This window comes from Argiope bruennichi, chromosome 4 (assembly GCF_947563725.1).
Source record: "Argiope bruennichi chromosome 4, qqArgBrue1.1, whole genome shotgun sequence".
NCBI classification, from domain to species: Eukaryota; Metazoa; Arthropoda; class Arachnida; order Araneae; family Araneidae; genus Argiope; species Argiope bruennichi.
In genome coordinates, this window is record NC_079154.1 from 54,769,796 (window position 1) to 54,792,739 (window position 22,944).

Consider the following 22,944-nt stretch of genomic DNA (forward strand, 5'->3'; position numbering starts at 1 on the left):
GTGTTTACTTTTATATTGTATATCATTATCTAAGATGGTTCTCTACAGTTTTTGACCTCCTGGTAATTTACGGAAAAACCAAATCCATTTCTCTCACTTGAAGAAGCTTTAGTGGTCTAATGGTCGTTTCTCAAAAAAATTGAGGATTTCAAACCAGGTTCAGTCGAATATCCTTCATGTATGTGAACTTAGTGCATGTTTAATTTTCTTTGATTTGCACACGTTTAGGCGTGACGTGGATGTTTTGAAGGTCGGATATCTCACTCAAAAATTCTACTATTTATGATATATGAAATCGTGAAATAACTACAAATATAATCCAAGAATAATCGTGAAATAATCGTTTTAGAACAAAACAAATATATATTCAGTCCGTGAATTCTGATTGAGAAAAATTCTTGGATGTTTCCCGACGGCCCTTTTTTTCACAACGAACTCGACTTTTAAAAAAAATGCAGTTACTGATTTAGAAATTTTACCAGTTGTTTTCTTCACATAGCGCTTACTTAAATGGAATACAAAAATTTCGATCTAACCATGAAAACATTTTTCCAAATTTATACTTTTTAAAACAAGAGTAAATTTTTAAAGAAGCAATTAGTATATTCCATTACTTTTTTTATAGTCTTCTTAATATTTACAGTTTCTTCATTTAGTTTTTTCATCTCGGCTGAATAACTTTTAAAGTTAGGTAACTTCATTTTTTCGTTCAATTTTTTTTATTCGAAAAATAAGAATTTTATTTAATGTTCTTAATGTTTGAGCAGTTTTCTTTATAAAATCGTTTTAATTTTATTTACGAGTCCATTTTCCGGGAAGTTGCACTGACTTTTATATTTCCATTTATATACATTTTAATGCTATTTCACAGTTTTCAGTGTTAATTCTAATCTTTGGTAGAATTTTCTTAAGAAAAACCTTATAAATTAAAATATAATGTATATTTTTTGTTCAATTTTGATATAATTTTTCAATATGTTCTGAAGAATAAGTCATCTATTCATTTACAAATATTCCATAGTTTTAATACTTCTCAACGCGAAAAAAATTGAAAATTTCATGTCATCAGTCGAACTGTAATATTCAGAATGAATAAAAATACAGCTTATTTTTTTAGTTCAGGAACTAGGTAATATATTTCTTGAGTTATCTGTAAAATTTTAAGCAAGTGATGCGATCAACTTCTAAACGATTTTTGCTTATATACCTTTTTTGCCCCCTGCAAAAAAGCCCCTTTTATCCAATTAAAAAAAAATGTTGACAATTAACTGGTATAGATTACTTTCATAGATGTCTTTTCCATCTTTTTTAAATAAAAACTCAAAAATCTATTTTAGAATTGTTTCTCAAAAAATTCTTCCCGAATGTAATCACGTATCTTAAATGCAAAAATCGATGGAAAAATCTATTCTCTTCAACCGTCTTATCCGGTATCGCATCCGAGTATAGATTTAGAGCCCTGTTTGTGATAGCCAGCTGAACAGCTTACAATATAAACTGCTATTGTGTATTTTTCTACAACTTGCTATTTTTCATGGCCATTCGATTGGTTTATATTTTTCAACAATATATTTCATTTATTTAAGGAACTGTATTTATACTCGCGTGCGTTTTGCTGATATTAAATACATTTTGCATGTGTCATTTTGAAAATAGACGAATTGAGCTTAAAATAATGTTTCAGATTAGAGATTCAAATCTCTTCAAAATTTTTCTTATTAGGATTGGGAAACGTGACTTAAATAATGTAATAATAAAACGAAACTTTTCAATTTTAAAAGATATTTCTTAGAAAAATTTTTTACTGTTCTTTTCTATAATCCTATTGAATGTCTCCTACTTTTTATCTGGGTCGTGATGACTTATTAGTAAGATCTTGGCTTTTGGAACCAGAGGGTTTAGATTAAACAACCCTCGTGTTCATGGTCGGATTATCAAATAGCCAACTACCAAGGGGCCTCGCAACTTTTAACTTCTACCATTTCTAGTTTTAATCCTTGTGCGTATTGTTTTTTAATTTTATATTCTGAGCAAAATTACAATTATACTCTGAATATCAAGTTTCGACGCAGTTTACCCTACAAAATATTCTGCACTGGAATAAATATTAGTATCATCCTTCAGAAAGGCGTGCCAAACTAGGTATAAGAGTGCAACGGGTAATAAATAATACAGGTCAGTATTTATGGGTAACCGTCCCCTTGATATCATTTTAAACATGGGAAAAGCAAGATCAAAATTTTAATGAAATGGAATGAATTGTCAATGTTGGTGAAATCAATTAGAGTTAAAATAAAATTAAGTTAAATGTTTGAATTGTTTTCATCCTTTTAAATGTGAATATTTTATTTTGATGGTCATGTTTCAAAACTCTATGGATTATTTTGAAATGGACGTTGTCATTTGGGAATATAAACGAATACCTGAGTGGACACTGATTTTTTTTTTTTTCAAACTTTCACGCTGTAATTAATGTGAACTCTGATGAAAATAATATTTAGATTAGTTTAGAGTCGTTTGGTATATTTAAACCTCTGTCATGAGTTGAATTTTTAAATTGTGAATTTACACATATGCGTAATATCTTAATTGCTCCTATTTAATTTGTTCAAAACTAGAATTTCATTCATATACTACAAAATGTTGGCCGCGTTACCGTATTAAAACCGAATAATGCTTACAAATTTTCAGCTTCTCGCGGAAATAAATATTCGGATATGAAAAGGCAAAACGGATTCGATTGTAAAATTAGCCTCGTGAATGATCTTTGATTGGATAAGCGATGAAGATGCAGCGCTTTCTTTACTGAAAAAAATTGAATGGATTTTTCAAAGACATACAAGCTGTCCGAATTTGTTTGCGATTGACTCAACGAAGAAAGGATATTTATGTAGAGCAGACCACCCGCCACCACTGACGAAGCGAAGAAAAGATATACATTTTTGCGCTTCTTTTCGGGAAACTTGTAAAGTGAAAGGGTTTAAAAGGGGGTAATGATAAGAACAGAGGAGATAGTTTTTTGAACTAATAAAATGGAAAACATTTATTTTCAAGAAGTGTTGAATATATGCGGGAAAGGTATACCATCGATTTGCCCAGGATCCGGCTCGAGTCTTTCATGGTTATTTTGCCAACAAAAAATGACAGGCTCAATTATAATGAATCTGCTTAAATATTAAAATTTGGTAACGACTTTTTTCAAATAATATTTCATTTTCTTGTCTCCTGTTTCAATATTGCAATAATTAAAACAAGTTTAATAAATATATTTTTTAATTTGAACGATATGACACATTTTTCATTGGAAATTACTTCTGAACGTGATGTTGCTATGCGGCAATGAATTTCTATGTTCTTACCGCTACAGTGAATAGTATGACCACTCGGTTACACATTGTCATTTCCATTTATAAGCTTCACATGACTGTTCCAAAGGGCAACAATGAGTGTATGGAAACCCTTTCTTAAATGCTTTTTGATAAACACTCGTGGAAAAGATATATATGGCAAAAGCGGTACTAGAAATAAATCTCAACTGTAACTTGGGAAAATACGAAGATGGCTATTTATATAAATAGTTCTACGATTAAAAATTCCATTGAAATATTTTTTTTTTCATTGTAAAAAGTATATTGATAAAAAGGACTCTTATTTTGATTATAGAATTGTTGTGATTTGTATCACTGGGATATTGTTTGATTCATAATGCATTTAACTGGCACATTTAATTTTTTAAATAAAAAAAATGTACAATATTTTTAATTATTTTTCTAAATTAGATGCTGTTACACAAAACTCTTCTTGCAAAAAAAAAAGTCGTGCATTCTAGGGTTTACTGTAATTTTATGCTCATGCAGAAAATTGCCTGCTCTGGAATTGGGTCCTAGTTCACCGATTCCTTTCTATTAACTGAGCAACACCACAGGATTCGTCATTCGAATTCATTCACTGTTTGATATTTATTCTGATTGTTTGAGCGCCAAATGTGGCCTTGAGACAGTTTTTTTTCTCCTTCCTCTTTGGTGATTAATTCAGCCGATAACGCTGCGTGACTCGTGTCACATCTCTGGTTGATTTACGAAATGGGCATTCCCCATCGCTTTATCGGAAAATAACGATTTTTCTTTCGTTTAAAATTCAAGCTCTGCCTCGAAAAAAAATTTCGTATCGTAATGCCATAATATATTTCTAAAATTAGTTTTTTCAACGTTCATGAATTGTTCGTCACATTTCAATTACAGAAAATATGCCGAGTAAAATTAAAATAAAAGCATAAATTTTAGTTCCATTATTTGTAACGTGTTTAATCTCGGATTGAGTAAATGTAACTTGATAATATCCAAGATGGAATTAGATTTCTTGTTTAAAGTAAAGTATTGGGAATCGGAAGGCTTGCTAGTTTTAATTTTGATTTCAGTGGTGAATTTCCCTCGAGTAATACAAGGGCAATAACTTAGGGTCATTAGATTAAGAAAAGAACGCAAGCAGGTTGGTTAAAAAATATTTTATTTCCCCAGTTGCCAGATAAATTTGTAAAAAAGTAAATTCAATAAATAAAGTATTAGGACAATGTTTTATCAAATATAACTGATCCAGCTTCTATGTTACATTACATTAGTTATGTTCACTTAATTAATAAAATATTTATAAAACCGGACATCTGTTAAAATACTATTTCGTACAAACGTGGGTAGCGGACAATCTTGAGTAATAACAGATAACAACAAATTCAGATTCAGATTTAATGAAATTAAGTTATCCTGAAATAAATAATTAACATGTTAAAAGTGTGTTAAAATATGAAATAAAATTTTCACACTTATTAAAAGAGGGGTAGGTTTTTGAAAAGCGTCTATGGACCATTAAAAAAATAAAACGAACCAGAAAACAATGTGAATTTATTACCAAAGGTTCTGATGATTATTTTTCGAGAAAATCGAAGTGAAGATACAGGCGAATTTTTTAAATCATTGAAATGTTTTCGACCATTTCTTCGAAGAATATTGCCACCAATGTTATGACATGGGCCATAACGTTCCTTTTGAAACTTTTCGTTAGTTTAAACAGTTCTTGAATTCAGCGAAGAGATGAAAATCACTCGACTTCAAGCCGCGTTCTCCACGGAATGGTGGATAAGGGGTCGAAATTGGAACAGATCTTGTGCAACGAGTGGATCAAATCGTTCCCGGGTAATGAGCTGACCGATCGGCATGCCAAATTGCAACTTGCGAGGGTGAATGTTTCGCCATTCCTGCATCATATTCTTTCCTTAAAAGAAATTCCAACTAACTCCTAGATTGACGAGCTTCAAAATTTCGTTAAGGTCCATTTCGCATCTCTAACGCAACGTTCTTCGAAGAGAGGAGATCGGATATCTAGTCCACTAACATCACAAATTGCCTGAATCTTCACTGAGGTTATATCGAAATGTAATCAATTTGGGTACGTAATTTTTTGGTAATAAATTCGTTTTGTTCTCTACGCTCTTTTATGGTATTAACAGAGCTAGGGGGGTAAAAATATTCGTACCCAAATCCTTCAATGATGGACCTCTTCTTTATTATCTAATTGTTACAATTCAACTAAATTCATTAAGCACTTGAAACATTTAGAGATTATCTGCCATTTTTGTATTGTATTTTATTGGCTGAAGATGAACTAATTTTAGTTTGTCGATTCAAAAATGATGTACGAGTGACGCTCGAGTATCAAGTTGAGTAGTTGTACTGTATTTGTCATGAAGAACGCCATTCGCCTTGCGCATTTGAATTCATGCTTATTTATTGGCGAATATATTAAGTCATAAAGGGACAAGAGCACACGCGAAGAGACAATACGCGTGTTCAGAGACCAAAAAACGATAAAATAATCGACAAATTAATTCGAGCCAAACATGCTTCCGGAAAACCACGAGCTTCGCCAGTCATCATTCAGGTCATTTAACAGCCACGCAACCTGTCAGACAATGACATCAAGTTCACTGACTCGCTTTCAATAATGAATACTTCAGTTCAATTTTATCGCTAGGTGGAGTATTTGTTTCTAGATAAAGCATTTCTCAAGTACATATTGAGGTTGCCTTCAAAATTAAATTTGTGGTGCATAATCCTGGCCTACATATGCATGGAAATTTTGATAGCTGCAGATAAATGGGGCAAATAATATTTGTCAAGCACTAGAATACTGTTTTATCTTGCATATACTACTTAAAGCAAAGTTTCTTAACCCTTTTTTTACCAGTGCGTACTTTGCTCGCATGCATTACCTCCCCCCTGTCTATAATTAATAATTTATTATACATTTTATTATAATCGACACTTGTTATAAAAGGATAGGTGTTGATTGCAATTACTTTAATATAAGATCATTTTCTGTCATGAAATTAAGCCTAATTTCTCTCGCAATATTAAATTTTTATATACATTTCTTTATTTTTATTCTTTTTTAGGATTCATCAAATAAAGATGTAAAATAAGGATTAAAAAATGATCGTAGAAGATTTTAAGTTTGAAAGTGCATGTGCAAACAAAATTTCCACAAGTCCTTCTTTCGATAGTTAATGTAAAACGTTATGTCATTTTCATCATGAAAATTTTCTGGAATTTTGCTTTGAGCTAAGATAAACTTATGAACTGTTCTGGCCATAATTAATTCAATGTTTTCAACTTTGCACCCAATTTTTTAGAAACCGAATTCATAACGGTTCACTTTATCCTCAGCCACATGGAATTTTTTTTATAGAGACAAAGAACAGAGTTCTTTTCGAAAGAAGTTGAGACATAAAGGTCTTCTGCGAAAGAAGAAAAACGGGACAAAATATAATAAATGCGCGAGCAAATAATAATGAACTGTATATACGAATGATAATAAACCATTTCGAAATTAATGTTTGCAAACTGAATTAAATGTTCATACAGAAGGAGTTTGTGATTAGGTAAAGGAATCGGAGCTATTGAATTGATCAAACCGCGGTTGAAGCCGCAGATTGTAGCAGCAGGCAACGTAACAAAGTATAGTTTGCAAAAACCCGGTTCTTACTAAAACGCCATCAACATATTGGAAAAGATGCATTTTTTAATTTTTTTCATTTCTTGGACATGAATCGCCTGTTTGCATATTGCGCTATTCTGTTAGGTTGGCTACCATGTGGCTGGTTGAAAATTTTTAAGTCTACACAATATTTGGGAAAAGATGCATATAAATTTTGGATGTAGTCATGATTCATTAAAATTTAATTCGCTTACTTGCAGTATTGATATTTATGTTAGAATTGTGTAATATACGTTTAAATTTTAATGCAAAAATATGAAAGAAGCGTTTCGTGTTGAAGTTAACCATCTTCAATACGAAATGAAGTTTCTCTAAAATTTCATATTCCTGCCGTTGTTTAACCCTTTGTGGGTACATTTGTTTCTTTTTATTTTTTATAATTCTAATTAGCTTAAGTTATCTCAGTATCATGTAGCAGTATATATTCTGAATAATAAGAAATAAACGAATTCTTACGTAAAAGCTTCAGCTTTCACATATTCAAATAAATGTGCTTCAAATACAAAAGTCGTTTTAAATAAATATTGTAAGGAATTTGACTCGAGAAGTTCCAGGGGGTGGATAGTGGCACTGTATTGATGTAGATCAGGGGTGATGACATCACGCCGGAGTTCGTCGACCAGACGGCGATTTTTTTCGGCGGGAGTTGTGCTATGTGATGCTGTGTTGTGTTAAGTGGTGTTGAAAGTAAAAGGCCTTGATGTCTTGTGATGGTGTTCTATCTTGTGGATTAAGATAATGTTCGTGGAATGGATTTACAAATATTGTAATGTATGAATTTACTGTTGTTGTGAGTGTTATGTGTTTTATGTTGTGTGTATTGTCCGACTGTGATGTTATAAATAAACAAATTTAAAAGACAAATTTAGCCTATTCACTCGGCTGTATTTTCATGGCATCACAATATGTAGTCAAAGGGTTAATGGTTCCGATGGCAATTTGAACTTCATAATCATTCGCTTATTGTTTTGACATTATTCGATGCGCTTTAAAACTTATTTTTGCAAAGATTTCATAGATTTCCGAAAACACAACATACCAGATTTAGCATGTATTTTTTTCAGCAGTTATTAGGAGACTTGTACAGTGGAAGGAGCGCCCGCTTCGTCAAGAAGCGATCTCCTCGGCAGTTATTAGGGATCCCGTAGCTTCTTTTCCAAAACCGATTTTCATATTAGGTGATCGTCAAGGTCAGTAATAGGGAGGGGGTAGTTGCTTATCTGCACAACTGACATTCGATTGTAGAACTTCTATCATTCAACCGCTAAGAAAATCGTTTAATTTATTTTTATTTGGAATTTCTGGGAATTTTTCATCCGTTGTCCTTATTATGGCATCTATCAGTGACCAATTCAAATACTTGAAACATCCGTATTAAATGGCATTGTTTTTATAAAAATATGTGAAATGCAAAAAAAAAAAAAAAAAAAAAAATGCTTTCGCAATCGATGGTGAGGTAAAGTTAAAATTTTGAAACATTACGTTATTGTTTTCGAGACAGTGATGGATCTGGTTTAAAAAAACGATTTGCGAGTCATAACGACACGAATTTCTGAAAACATTAAGACAATGGATGGCCTTTCATGTACATGTGGTAAATAATTCAAGGTACATGTAATTGTGGTACAGTTCGGTAAATAATTCAAGGTTTTCTAATGTAACATTTGGGGAAAATTTTTGGTAACTTTTTTTTCTGCTTTATGAAGTGTAGTTTTTCCTTTTTTATGTTGACTCCTATAGGAAGACTACCTATTACAATGGTTCTCATGACAAGACTTCGGGGAAATTTCTTCAGTTCTTTACCAATCATGATCCCTAAAATCTAAAACCCTTCGTTCTAAAGTTATATATGTAATAGGCGTATAATGCTTTGCCCATGTTATCTTTTGAACGGGATAACTAATGTAATATTGTTTGTATTTGGAATAAGTTGTTAGAAATATAAAAACCTCAGATGAGTTCATAGATGGATCATCTAATTCATAGCGGGTTTAAAATTTTCATTTCGCTATAACTTCTTTAATATTGAAGATAGAAGAACAAGCCAAATGAGTGCCTCATTAAGACAAACAACTTTTGTATGCGAAATTTTTCGATAACTGAAATATCTTTGAAGTTGATGATCGCAAAGTGATTTTTCACGCCTTACTTTTGACTATTTGAACATAAATTTGTTGCCAGATAGTAATTTAGATGTAAAGGAATTTACCTGTCCTTTCCATTTGCCGAAAGGAATTTTTAATTTTTGAAAAAAAAAATGATACAAATTTTATCAAATTTGCTTATAAGGTTATATTAATATTTACTTGTGCAGCCAAATGTAAGTAGTATTGATAATTCTGAAAGTAAAGAATTTAACTGGGGGGTAGTTTTTGTCTTTCTTCTTTTTGTTTCCTTTATACAGGCCCTATCTCTTTCCGGAATTATACTTTCTAAGCAGGCACTTTTTAAGTATAAAATTTAATAAATATGTCAGTTTAACTTCAAAATTTATGAGTAGTCACAATTATAACTTTGAAAATATCTACCGAGATAAAACCACCTGTTTCGCTGCCATGTAGATACTTCAAAGGCAGAATTACGGCTTGATAATCGTCATAAACGCTTATTTGCTGTGGAAATAAGCTGCTATCTTTCACCTTCCCATAATTTTTATTGTGGAATTTGTATCTTAGTTACAATATTTCGTAATAAAACGTAATACTTCCCTAATATCGAGACTCCTTCTGTCTAAAATCATTCAGTTTTAACACTTTTTTTGTATACATAATACACGACAAATAACATAAATTCGATAGTGTCAATTAGTTGTGATCAGGTTTTTCCAATGTGAAACTCGACGCGATTGTGAAACAATGAACAATAAAATTCCCATTTTTATGTGAAACTAGACGAATTTGTGACATATATACTGTACATCAGTCAGCTACAGTAACTTTACCGCTAATTCTGTTTAATACTATTGCTTAAGTCTATAGTAGCTGAAAGTCTGATCTGTACAATGTGTTTATGGTAAAGAGAGCAGTAGCCCACAGCAAGAACTCTTAGTTGTTGAAGTCCTTTCAATTATAAGTACGTATTTTGAAATAGATTTTTTTTTGAAATACGCTTTTCGTTATTATAATACGTTAAAATGTCTGGAAAATATTTTTTTTCAAAATCATCTAGAAAATTAAAATATGAAGATCTTTTAATGTTCTATAGCGGAACGTGTGAAGAAAAAAGAATCGTATCAGCAGAAAGTAATAAATTACTGCCTTTTGTAAATGCTTCTACAAGAATGGCCTTTTACAATAAAGTTCATTTATTTATTGTGAGCTTTTGAGCCGTTATTTTTAATTCTTGTGAAATGGGAATCGGTCATTCTCGCGTGAAAACGTGTCAAATCCATTGGAGCTAGTTTCATTCTAGAATCCATTACGCATCATGCACTTGCAACTTGCACTGTGCTGAAATGCAAGCTCTATAACATCCAATAATATTGTGTTACGTCAATCGTATTAATGGTGACACATAGAATGAATAAATTGCCAGTTTACGTCATATAGATCATTGTTCTTCACAAAAGGGGAGAAAAATACGTGAATAAATGAATTGTTTATATGGAACATGAAATTGTTTATGAAATCTGAAACGCAAGAAACTTGCCAATTTGAAAGTAAAGCAGCGGGCCGAGATTTCTCAATTTGATATATACTCGAGCGAAAAAAAATTCTTTATTAGCTTGGAGTTTTTATAAACAATGCATCTTTTGCATTTTAGCCAATCCAAACGAGAGGAAAATGGCATTGAGTCAGTTGAGCTCCACTGTGAAAAATTTTAAGGGAAATTGAATAATTTTGTTATAATAGAAATGTCTTTGTACTTCTGCCTCTAATTAATGATACAGTATTACTTTTTTTTTTTTTGTAAGTTTAATCGTTCGTCTGTATTTTGGTCAGACAAACAAACCGTTTTTAAGACAGAAATGTTTCTTTCACTCCATATTTAAAATGAATTTTTAAAGAAAAATAAAGGAGCGTGCATCATTATGCAACGTCGGCATTGAAAGAACTTTAGCCTTTTACATTTTAATAATGGGGGTAAATACACTTAAATATATATAATATATAGGGAGAAAGACATAACGTCTGATCCCACTAGAGTGTAAATGTGAATCCCCCCCCTCCCCTTAATACTTTTATTAAGGATTGTAGGGATTTCTTTGAAACGTGTCGATTCAGGAGTGGAAATCTTAAATATCTTTAAGAAAATGGCGTTATATTTTTATCCCTTCGCTTGGGACACGTGAATTGCGATGGTCACTACTTTCTAGAGGCATGTTAGAAATGATTAAATAAAAAGGTGGGATGATTTTGATCAGGAAATAAGAGGAAATTTTAGAATAAAGTTACACAAGCAAATTTAAGGATGAAAAAATGGGAAAATTAATTAGGATTTAAATTAGATTAAGAGATGTCATATACATTGGCCTCCAAAATTTAAGGTACAACCTATCTCTTGTCTAATTTGAGAATGAATGAACATAGAAAACGAAATTTGGAGGAAATGTGCACTAAACAGTTCTTTAATAAATGCAAAATAGAAATTTAAGATCAACACAAACAAGATTTACAAAAATGTATTATTGGCAGAGAACTCCATTCTTGGAGAAAACGGTACATCACAATTTTATGGGTATCAGAATGTCGCGGAGACATTACAAAAATGGATTCTAATAAGTCTACCTCTAGCAGTAATGCATTAGTCATTAGAATCAGCAATATGCTAAATTCCATAGTGTGTTATCATAGCAAGATTTTTTGGCAATTATTCCCTGACATGCGGTTTATAGTATCCGAAAATCAAATATCCATTTTAAACCCGTTTTTTCCAACCGATTGAAGAAACATTTTGATGCAGAATTACGCTTATAGTCACAAAATCGCATACGAAATTTGAGATATTTAAATCATTGCGTTTTTGAGTTACATACCGACAGATGGTCAACCCGTTGTTCGATTTGGCTCAAAATACCAGGTGTCTACGAAATAAGTATAAAATCTGTGTACCGAATTTCATCTGCGTAGCCTTTTTCGTTAATTTATATTCGAACAGTCAGACAGACTTCCTGTGAACGGATTTAGCTAAAAATTTGATAGGAAATCTACACGTTTGGTGTAAAGTACTGTATGCAAAATTTCATCCGTCAAGCGCAAAAGCGTTTTTAAGTTATCTTTGTTACAGACAAACGGGTATAATTCCAAAAATGTGTTTTTCGAACTCGGGAGGTCTGAAACTTTGAGATTCGTCAAAATCTCCAAGTTCGTATTTTTTTTACCGTTGCAATACTTTCTCGATTATTAATATACGAGAAAGTAAAAAATGTCCGACTGCTTATTTAATAAATTTTCTCTTCCGCAGAGAAACGAAAGTGGTGATGGTGGGTGATGCGTCCGTTGGCAAGACGAGTTTGATGACACGCTACATGGAACGGGAGTATATCGAATGCACAAGCGTAAGCTCATTTTGTTTGTCACATGTTTTTATTTCCTTCACAAATTCCTACATATTTTGGGTTGAATAATGAGTTTAATTAGGGATCTTACTGAATTTATAATCCCACATTTATTACAACTATATGCAAAGTAATCAATACCGAAGTATATTATTTCAGAAAAAAAATCATGGTGCGTTATTATACTACTGTTGGGAAAATCAGCTATGATGACCAGGCATTGGCTTTTTCGCGCCAAATAACAGTTTGTTCAAAATTTGATTTATCAAATATTCGGTGTCTTTGCTGGCCATCGTACCTTTCGCCACGATTATATATCCTCCCAATGGTGATGTATTAAAATTTGGTGAAGTGGAATACTGTTTCTAATTAGAAATATTTTTATTAAAAACTATTTTTAATTACATTATTTGCGTGGTTTAAAATAAATGTCACTAAATAGTCTTCACATTCCTTCAAAATCAGAAAATAATTTAAATGATTAATCCTGAAAGTATATGAATTGAGTGCAAAAAATTTAAGACAAAAAGACATAAAAAAACAAAGATTGAAGCGCATAAATGAGATAAATTAGAAATATTAGGAGACGAGTTAAAAGAGAAATTAATATAAATGATATTATCTTAGTATATGCATGGCATAAAAATATGCGACCATGCGTGATCTGTTTAAAAAGATGTACACTTTATAATGAAAAAAAGCAACATGATAAACTTTTTAATTAATTATCGAATTACAAAATTGCAATTTTAGTAACAAAATGGTATACAAAATTTGTCTACGTAGTTGTATTTTTGAAACATTGCCTTTATATGTAATCGATGCACAGATCGGTAGGCGATCAAAATTTGATAGATTTGATGCGTGTACAAAAATTGCTAAGTCATTGTTTTAAAGTTATAAAATTTACTTTTTTTCAGCCAAACTTTTATTTAATACAGAGAGCAAATAAATAAGAAACACACTATGACCTCTCATCTAATAGTAATATTTATAACACGACGAAAAAATTGTGGCTAATTCTCTTACAGTGCTATACAGTCTGCAAATGCATTAGTCATACAGTGATATACAATCTGTTAATTTCGACGTGCATAAAAAAGATTGAGGGAAAACTGAGCTTGGAGCCGAATTATTCAATAGGTAAAATGCGCAATTGCGTAGAGGCCTTACAACTTAAGCGGGGGAAAATCCAAGAGTTATTAGAAAGGTATTTTGAAAGTTATTTAATTTTGTGCTTTTATCGGTATAATTCTTCAGTTAATGTCTGTTACTGTTTTGTCATTCAGTCAATTTATGTTTTGGATTCAATTCGGCAATAAAATTAGGGTGAGAAAGGCAGGAACTTGGCTTGTGTTGCGAGATTTAAAACTGATAAATTTAGAAAACATTTACCTCCCTCCTTAACTCGCAATCCTTGAAATCTTTATTAAAAAATGGGAGAAAATAAAATCTAGAAGTAATTAATAATCCTGATCTTGGGTACTAGTTCATTTAGACTAACCTAAATTTTTTTCCGATACAAATTTATTTTCGCACTATTAATAATAATAATAATAATAAAACTGTGCAGACAAATTACTATAAAAATAAAGAGATAAAGAAAGCTTGCCTGATTTTTTAAAGCGTTTCAAAGAAATTTCAAGTATGTTTTTTAATTTCTCTCAAATTTGAAAAGATGATAGCGTTGAATCCTACAATGTAAGCTTACTGGAAACCATGATGACCAGCTAATATTTCTAAATAGACTCGTGCCTCCGAAGGCCTACCTTGATACGCGTATTTATTAAGGTTTTCATTCAGCTATTGTAGTATATTAGCCAAAATTACTTACAGAATAATATTTTGAAATAAAATTTTTCAGACAATTGGAGCAGCTTTTATTATAAAAACCTGGGGAATCCATGATATTGCTATATGGGTAAGTGATTTTATTTATATTTCATTTTCCTCCAACACTTCTTATCTTTCAGTGCGAAATTATTCATAAATTTTCTTTTTAAAGCTGACACCGCCCCTGAAAGGGTTAAATATAATACTATCGCTTAAACTTACGAGAATCCCAGCAATATTTTTTTAAATTATGCTTGTTTTCCTCTGAATATATAATACAAAGTCTAAAATGCATTGAGCACATTCCTATTTCTTTCACATAGGAACGACAAAGCTTGGGAAAAAATTGCGTGTTTATTGATTTAACATGCATGTTATCGTATACTAATACGAGTCCAAAGTTGTCTGTTGTTAGGTTTTAATTTTATAGCTGAATAATTTTAGGTTTGAAACTAAATTACGCTCACGCACGCACACACTCACAGCACTTGGAGTTTGTGCACATTGAATCCATTCTCATCAACTTCTTTCTGCTGGTGTGGAGTGGAATCTGGAAAGAAGTGTGGTCTGGAAAGAACCAGTGTCATCTGATTATGCCTTAAAATGACGAGTTAAGATATTACCCCAAGATGGTCCTCATATTATTGCTTCTAGAGCTTTTCACGTTAAATAATTTTTTAATTGCTTGATTAGATGCATATTGCCATTACAACTAATTCATCGCTCGCTTATCTCGATGTAAATAACTTTTGTAAATTATCGTGATTTTAAAAGTTTAATCAGTGCTCCAGGACGCCATAAGAGAGTACAGTTTGTAAATACCACAAGTAATGCATACTCTGTACTGAGCGTTAATTTTCCCACAAAGTAATTTTTTTAATAAATAATCCTCTAATTATTTCTATAAATAGGAAGTTCTGAAATTGTTGAGTTCCATTTTAACTCATTTTCTGAAATGAGTGAACTGGAATTTCTGAAATAACGAGCATTATTCCATTATAATATCCTGGTGGTATATGCTCTTTTATTTAAATGATAGCCTTTTCATCTACAGCTGTTTAAAAATAATTCATTGTCATTTTGCAATTAAATATCGTAGGATACATTTCAGAAAACCTATTATCATCGATGAAATAGCCATTTTACTCTAAATTGATTATTGAAACATTGACATTTGTTTCCACTTTTTTTCTATAATTTTTTGGTGAAAAAAAAATATCAACTTCCATGTTTCTTGACTTCTCTCTAACTTCCATGCATCATTTTTTCGCATGCTCATTTTTCTGGAAGTTTACATTTATTGTACTTGTGAAAGCAAGATGAAAGGAAATAATTTAGTGGTGTAACAATAAGAAACCACTCTGCATTTTAAGAATTTAGAGATTTTTATTTTTCCAGTAGTGTTTCACGAGTACATTCTATTTCAGGACACGGCGGGCGAGGAGAAATACGCAGGAATGACCACATTTTATTATCGTAATGCTTCAGCTGCGATATTGACGTACGATATGTTCGATAGAGCATCGTTCCATAATCTCAGGTGAGCAATTTTAGAATATAATTTTGCAGATTCTTGCGCATCTCCATTATTCTAGCTAAAGACAATCAATGGTTTATTTCTCTGTAGTCTGCAGCATGGGAGGCTATCTAACTATAAGTCTGTTTCATCAACACAGACTATATGTCTGTGTTGATAAATAACACAGACCAATATCCGTGTTATTTATTAACTTACCTAAAAATACAGCGGTTCTTCTGTTGTGTCTTATATTGAAAAAACTCAAAATATTTCGTTACAATTTAAATAAGCTTTGAAAAGGTTTGCATTTAAATACATCTGCATTTATTATAATGACTTCATAACTTTAAATCATCCATTAATGAGTATGAAATCTGATGCTATGAAGGATTTGTCTGTCTGGTCTATATTGCAGGGGTGTTTGTGGGACCCCAAAAAATCCCCTGAAACTTTTACGGACTTACTACCGGCATTTTGGAGTTTCGAGAAGGGGGGGGGGAGAAATGAAAAATTACAATTATGAAATATTGAATGACCTAATTATAAAAGTTCAATGAATTACTTTTTTTGCAAAATTAATAACCATAAATTTTCAAACATATAAACTACTACATTTTATGCAAATATTTTAAATTACCTGAATTAATTCTTTAAAAAAAATTATCTAATTTCTGCTGCTTTTTTTTATTTTCTGATGTTTGTGGGCTTGTCTTTCTTTTGTGGTGAACTTCATAATTGCAGGAAGATTGACTTTTATTTTCCTCATTTACAGTTGAAGAAATTTCCTCGAGAACTGCACATGCAGAGGTAGAAGCTGTTTGCTTTTCTGCTAATGTAGAAGGTTTTTCAGAGACTTTTATAGGTGACTCATCTGAAATACAGGTTTTTAAGTCCTCTTGATATGTTTTCCAACTTCTGTTCATATTCAGTAAGAGATCTTTGTGAATTGGATCAGTCATTGGATTTTTTGAGCCATATTTTTCACATGAGGTTTCTTTAGAAGCCATTAAATCATATTTAATAGTCTGCACTGCATCTAGAGAATCAATCTTAAGAGAGGTTCTATAGTCAGTGACAAGTGTATCCATTAAGTTGAATGCACTTTCCACTAATGGGCCATGGAAGCAGCTAAGACAGGCTTTGACCAATTTAGCCAATGTAGGATACTTATAATCATTTGTGAAATCATCTTTTAAATTAAAAACTTTAGACCAATATTTATCAATTGTACACTTGACTTGATTTCCACTTTCATCAGATGTGTAGAGCATTTCTTTGGTGATATCAATATCACTCTGGTATAACTTTATTTCAGCTTCTACTTTTGACTTTTCATTATCACTAAAAATATGGCACATAAAAGATGATAATTTTTCAAAAGCTAATATTGTACTGGTTTTACCTCTTAGCTCTGGATCTAATGCTGTAAAACTGATTAGATATGAATTTTTAAGGGGTAATTTCTGTTTCATATGCTGAAATTTCAAAGTGAAATTCTCTTGCGTACATAAATAAAAAAATTTCAATAAGAGGAACGAAAAATTTACACGTGCATCAATAAATGAAACGAAAATTTTACACAGCGGAGAAAAAAAAGTTGCGAAGCGATCAATGACAAATAGCTAATACGGCGAAAAATCCCTTCTCTACTTATTGGCGCCACGCCAGGAGAGATAAGACCTTTGAACCCAGAGTCACGTGATCGCACATCTGGTCGCGAAGTCTCTCCCTTTTTTTTCTGCCGCGCCTACTTGCCGAAAAGAATCCAGAAGAGAATGTCCGAGAAACGGGGGAATGAGTCATAACTCGCAATAAGGAAAGAACAAAAAAGAAGTTTTTCCCCCCTTTTCACGCATTATCACTGCCTTTGGAGAAAGAAAGGAAAAGTTTTCACCACACACGCTGACCTTGCGTTTTCTGCTTTCAAAGCAAACAAAATCGCCCAGATCAAAATAAATAATTCATTATTATTCCTACTTCCTTTTGAACGACGATCCCCGGAATTTCCGGGTATCGAAGTTCAAAATCCCCGGAATTCCGGGGTTTCCCCGGAGCACAAACACCCCTGATATTGAGATATCATAGTAATTATTCTGAAATATAAGTTACTTGACTAAATATAAGTAATGACTTACTAAGCTTGTACTAATTTGCTCCCGGACCTTAATACTTACCACAATTACAGAATTTCTTTATTATTTTTGCATATGCATAATTTTCTATAGGAAGTAATGTTATAATTTTTAAAAGTAAATCTTGAGATTCATCGTTTTTAGCCCCCCCCCCCCCCCCGAGTCCCAAAAAAGCATTTTGAGAAATGTCCTAAACATAATTCTAAAACTTTGAGCTGGATGGATGAACTTATATTTTTAGCGTAAAAACTGTTTATGAATCTTCTAACAGATTTTAGGTTTAATCCGTCGACGTGAAGTATATTTATCCGTTCGTACTTTTTTATGAACTTAAACGTTTTCTGATATTTCTAATCCCTCCCCCTTTCAAATTGCAAGTTTCCGATGTCGAACATAAAAGAAATAATGCGAGTAAATATGTGTGTGTTTGAAAGGATTCAATTAATTGAAGAAAATTCTGAAATTCGAATCTCTAGACTAAGACGTCGTGATCAAATAAAGCCTAAAACCTTCTCTTTATATTCTAAAATTTATTTTTAATCATATGGCAATGATTTGCTTACAATATATCTAATGTGTGTGTATAACATCGTCGTAGCATGTGTAAACGCTGTAACCATGGCAATGAAGAATGTTGTGAAATATATTTAAAAATCTTTTCCAACAATTTAAATTTATTACAGGCACGGAAATAAAATCGTCAATCCGGAAAAGTTAATACTTTAAATTTAAAAAGGTGTAAAAATGAGTTTATTTGTAATAAGTTCCTAGGTACCAGCATTTTAGTTAGATTTTTTTTTTTACTCGAACCGTTGCGAATGCTTATACTATCAAATTGAATGTATAATAAGAAATCTACTGCTTTTTAGAAATAAAATAATTTGCTTTTTGCCAGCAGTTGTGAACTACGACTAAAGTATTTGCAAACCAATTGTATAGCCAAGTATTTATTACAAGCTTCCTAAGCAGGATTATAAGTTCAGTATTTGCAGCGCCGTTATTCGAGGAAGATCATTTAATCGGAGAGAACGGTCTTTAATCAAAATTATTCTTACGAACATAGTGCTATAAATAATGGTACACAGATAAACTATAAATAATGGTAAATTATTTCTAATTTGTGATAAAAATGTTTCATCAAATAAGATGCATATTCAAAAGTGAATTGACTTTTTAATTTTTAAAAAATGTAGTCAAATATTTATTTTATAAAAAAAAATGTCAATAAAAATATATAAAATTTTATTATTATCGGTGAAATAATTACAATACATATTGACATTTTACATATAGACAATTTCCAATAATCTCTTTAATGCGTCGTGTAACGAAACAAAATTTAAACACTATCACTTAAATATTAGCAAATAAATTTGTAATAAATGATTTCGTTCAACACGGTATTATGCTTTCTTTTTAATCAAATAACAATTCTCAAAAAAAAAAATTCTGCCTACAATTTCTAAATTTTTACTAAGGAATTGCAAGTAACGTAAATTTTTAAGATCACTTTCGTAGCAAATCGATATTTTTTGAGTCACGTCCTTCTCGAGTGTGGACTGTGTTTGTACCAAAGAATCTATATATAAAAATTAGTTGCTTTTAATATGACACAGATAACTCGTGTCTTTTAAAACTTGCACACCGAAAAGCTGTGACGCAGTTCTTTTCGGAATATGCATCTTCCAAAGCAGAAAATATTGGTATAGGTTAAAATAGATTAAATTATTGCTAAATATAATTGGTTAATCATATTGTCTGTTGTGTTATATAAATGTATTGTTTTGAATTCTTGCTTTAGATTTCGTTACATTCCGGTACTAAACGATGTGGCTTCCGCTCAACTGAAAGTGATTGTGGCTAACAAAAGTGACCTCCTCGATACCCACCAGAGACAAGTAAGACATGAGCATTTTTAAGTTTAATCATCACAGAATATCTCAATATATCCCTTTTAAGATTAAATTTGCGCTTTAAGGTCTGTATTATTCACTTGTAATTAAAACAGTTGAATTTGTTCGTCTGCGAGTTCAAATGATGTTCGGCGATGGGATCGATGGTGATGATCGAAATACGAGGAACCATGAAAATTTAATTTACTGAATATTTTTATTTTTCAGATAAATTGAGCATTTTTATATTTTTTTACATTTTTCAAATTTCAATTACTTGAATTACTGTGCTGCGTTTTTCATGTTGCTGTTTATACATAAAATGTATTGAACGAATTTTTTTATATATATTTTGATTGACAAATGACCAGTACATAACCTACTTCATAACAATTCTTTTCCCATCTCAAATTTTTTAATAAACGTGTATTTCAACAGAAATGATTCTCCTATAAAATACGAAACCTTTTTTAGAATCCAGATATAAGATAATATATATTTGTAACTGTTGCGATGGCCGAATAGAAGAAACCTTTTTGAAATTTTAAAACTTCGATTTATTTCACTACGGGAGGCACATTATGTGCAAGAAGCGATGGTAAAACTGATGGTTTACATCGCGTTACAAGTGCTGAAGAGACCCCTTCAGTAGTTTTACTAGGAGATTTTGAGATTTCTTTGATACGTGTAAACTTAGGAAAATGAAATTTAGTTATTTTTAAAAGAATGTTGTAGGGATTTCGATCCTATCACTCAGAGCGTGAGAACCTACTGAATTCAACAGTTTTACAGAGCGCGTATTGAATTAATTAAATAAAAAAAGTAGGAATTGGATCGGGAAATAAGAGAACATTTTAGAATGAAATGAATATGAATTAAATTAAGATAAAAATTAGGAAATTGAGATTTAAATTAGATTAAGAGATATCATTACATATGTAAAATGCTAGCATACATGCCACAGAAATTGCACTTATTACTTACTGTCAAATGGCAATGGTCAAATTTAAACAAATCATCATGCGATTTACAAATTGTCTCGTTGAAAAGTTTTACCGTTGCATTTAATCAAAGCTTCGGCGTAGCAAATGAATAGAGCTACACAGTATGATCTGAAATTTTCAGGTGATAGTTTTCCAAATCACCAAAAACGATTTAGTCAGAGGAAAGAAGATATAAAAGAAATCGAGAAATAGGCTTCAAAGAGAATTGAATCAAACACAAAAATAGTCTAATGTCACCAGATAAGTAATCGTTATGACTTGCCTACGAAAATCGATGTCCATATCTTCTAAAACAATTATCTTACAAAAATAATCTTTGTAATATCTTAAAACTGAAATAAGACTTCATTATATCTACACTTTTTAATTTGCAGTAAACTAATTCGATTGAATTAATTTTTTTCGGTCTTATCAAATTAGAAATTTTTTTAACGGATTCCATATTAATCATTTAACAACTTAAAAAGTAAATTTGGGTTAACGAACTGTCGCCAAAGTCGACTATTTAATATAAATAATTTAGATTTAAAAATTATTACATATGTATTCTTAAATTTAAACGTACCCCGAATCCCAACCTTACCTTTTTCTGTTGCAGTTTAAATATCATTCTTGTTGGGCGTCTATTTAAGCGATCTATATGCCACTACTTTAAATATCACTTATTCTAAAAATGAAATTTAATTATAGCCGTGTCGCATTTTATATCCATAAAAGCAAGTTCAACAATTTTAATTTGCCTAATGAGTTGAAATATAACGTGGCTAAGGAGTATGAATTGCAAGAATCTGGTTATAGGTTCTATCCTTTTTCCCGTGCTCTCAATCAGTATTGTTCAAAAATTGGTAGACTAATATATGTTTTGGCATTGAATTGCAGTCTTCTGGGGAATTTCCTCTTGGCAAAAGAAATATATGAATAAATTTTCCCTAAATGCCGTCCAAAAAGTAATCTATTCTTATATATCGGAACTAAATCAAACTTCTATCTATAAACAGAAAATGCTATATTCTCTCTTTGACTTGTCAACTCTCGCCATCCAAAAAGAGTCGACTCAGCTGAAAAGTTTGAATATTTAATGGCTCCTGGGAAAAGAATACTCCAGCACTGTCTAAACATCAAAAGTATTTTTTAAAAATATAGTTCATTGTAATTGTTGATGGGTTTCCACCAATCAATAATTAGATTTGGGCACAATAAATGGGTATCTTGGGCATAGGAACAACTTCGATAACAAAGAAAACATAATAACAGGAAAGTTGGCGGAAACGCATTTAGAAATGTATTTACAATAATAAAAATAACGCATAGATGAGAAGTAAGGTTCTTATAACAAACTCAACTTAGAAATGGTAAGCTAACTGATTTACGTTTTATCTCCAATATATTAATTTAAGAATTCTGTAAATTATTTATGAAAATCAACATCCACTTAAATATTTTCTTCATTTAAAAAAAAATGAATTACTATTTACCACATGGAGGTAGGTCTTTTGTCAAATATCTGCGCACTTTTAACAAAATATGCATTTTACCAATTCGTATTAGAAACCAACACGCAAAATTAAAATCATAAATAAAAAAACAACACTCTAAGCACAATATATATATATATATATATATTAACTTAAAATATAAATTTAAAAAAATAGATATTTGTATAAGTAAAGCCCTTCACCTAGCTTAATTTTTAGAACAAAAAGTAACAACAATAAAATCCATGAGGAGCATCATGAAAGAACCAATTTGAGAATGCGAGGGGGAGCGAATCCCAGCCCCCAGTGACTGATAATAATTTTGATGTTTTGCAGCATTTTTCGCTCTTAAAAATGTTAATTCTAATTTTTACTTTAATCATTCATTCGTTTATTAAGTAATTCAAAGTCGTATTATCACTGCGAATGTAGTGAGTATCGTCACCTTCTGTTCTGTAGATAAATGGGGTAAGCAAGTGAAATTTTAATATCTGTAATAGAAGTTCTTGATATAGAACAAAATACTACGATAGAGTATTTAG

The 22,944-nt window shown here is 31.3% G+C and overlaps 1 protein-coding gene across 1 annotated transcript in view; it reads left to right on the forward strand.

Moving 5' to 3' along the window:
* Window positions 1-22,944, forward strand: part of LOC129966645 (ras-related protein Rab-20-like) — a 49,176-nt gene that overhangs the window by 23,670 nt on the left and 2,562 nt on the right. Inside the window, exons 2-5 of the mRNA XM_056081145.1 lie at window positions 12,454-12,547; window positions 14,412-14,468; window positions 15,808-15,920; window positions 19,833-19,929. Coding sequence (XP_055937120.1) covers window positions 12,454-12,547; window positions 14,412-14,468; window positions 15,808-15,920; window positions 19,833-19,929 — 361 coding nt within the window. The remainder of the gene's footprint in view (window positions 1-12,453; window positions 12,548-14,411; window positions 14,469-15,807; window positions 15,921-19,832; window positions 19,930-22,944) is intronic.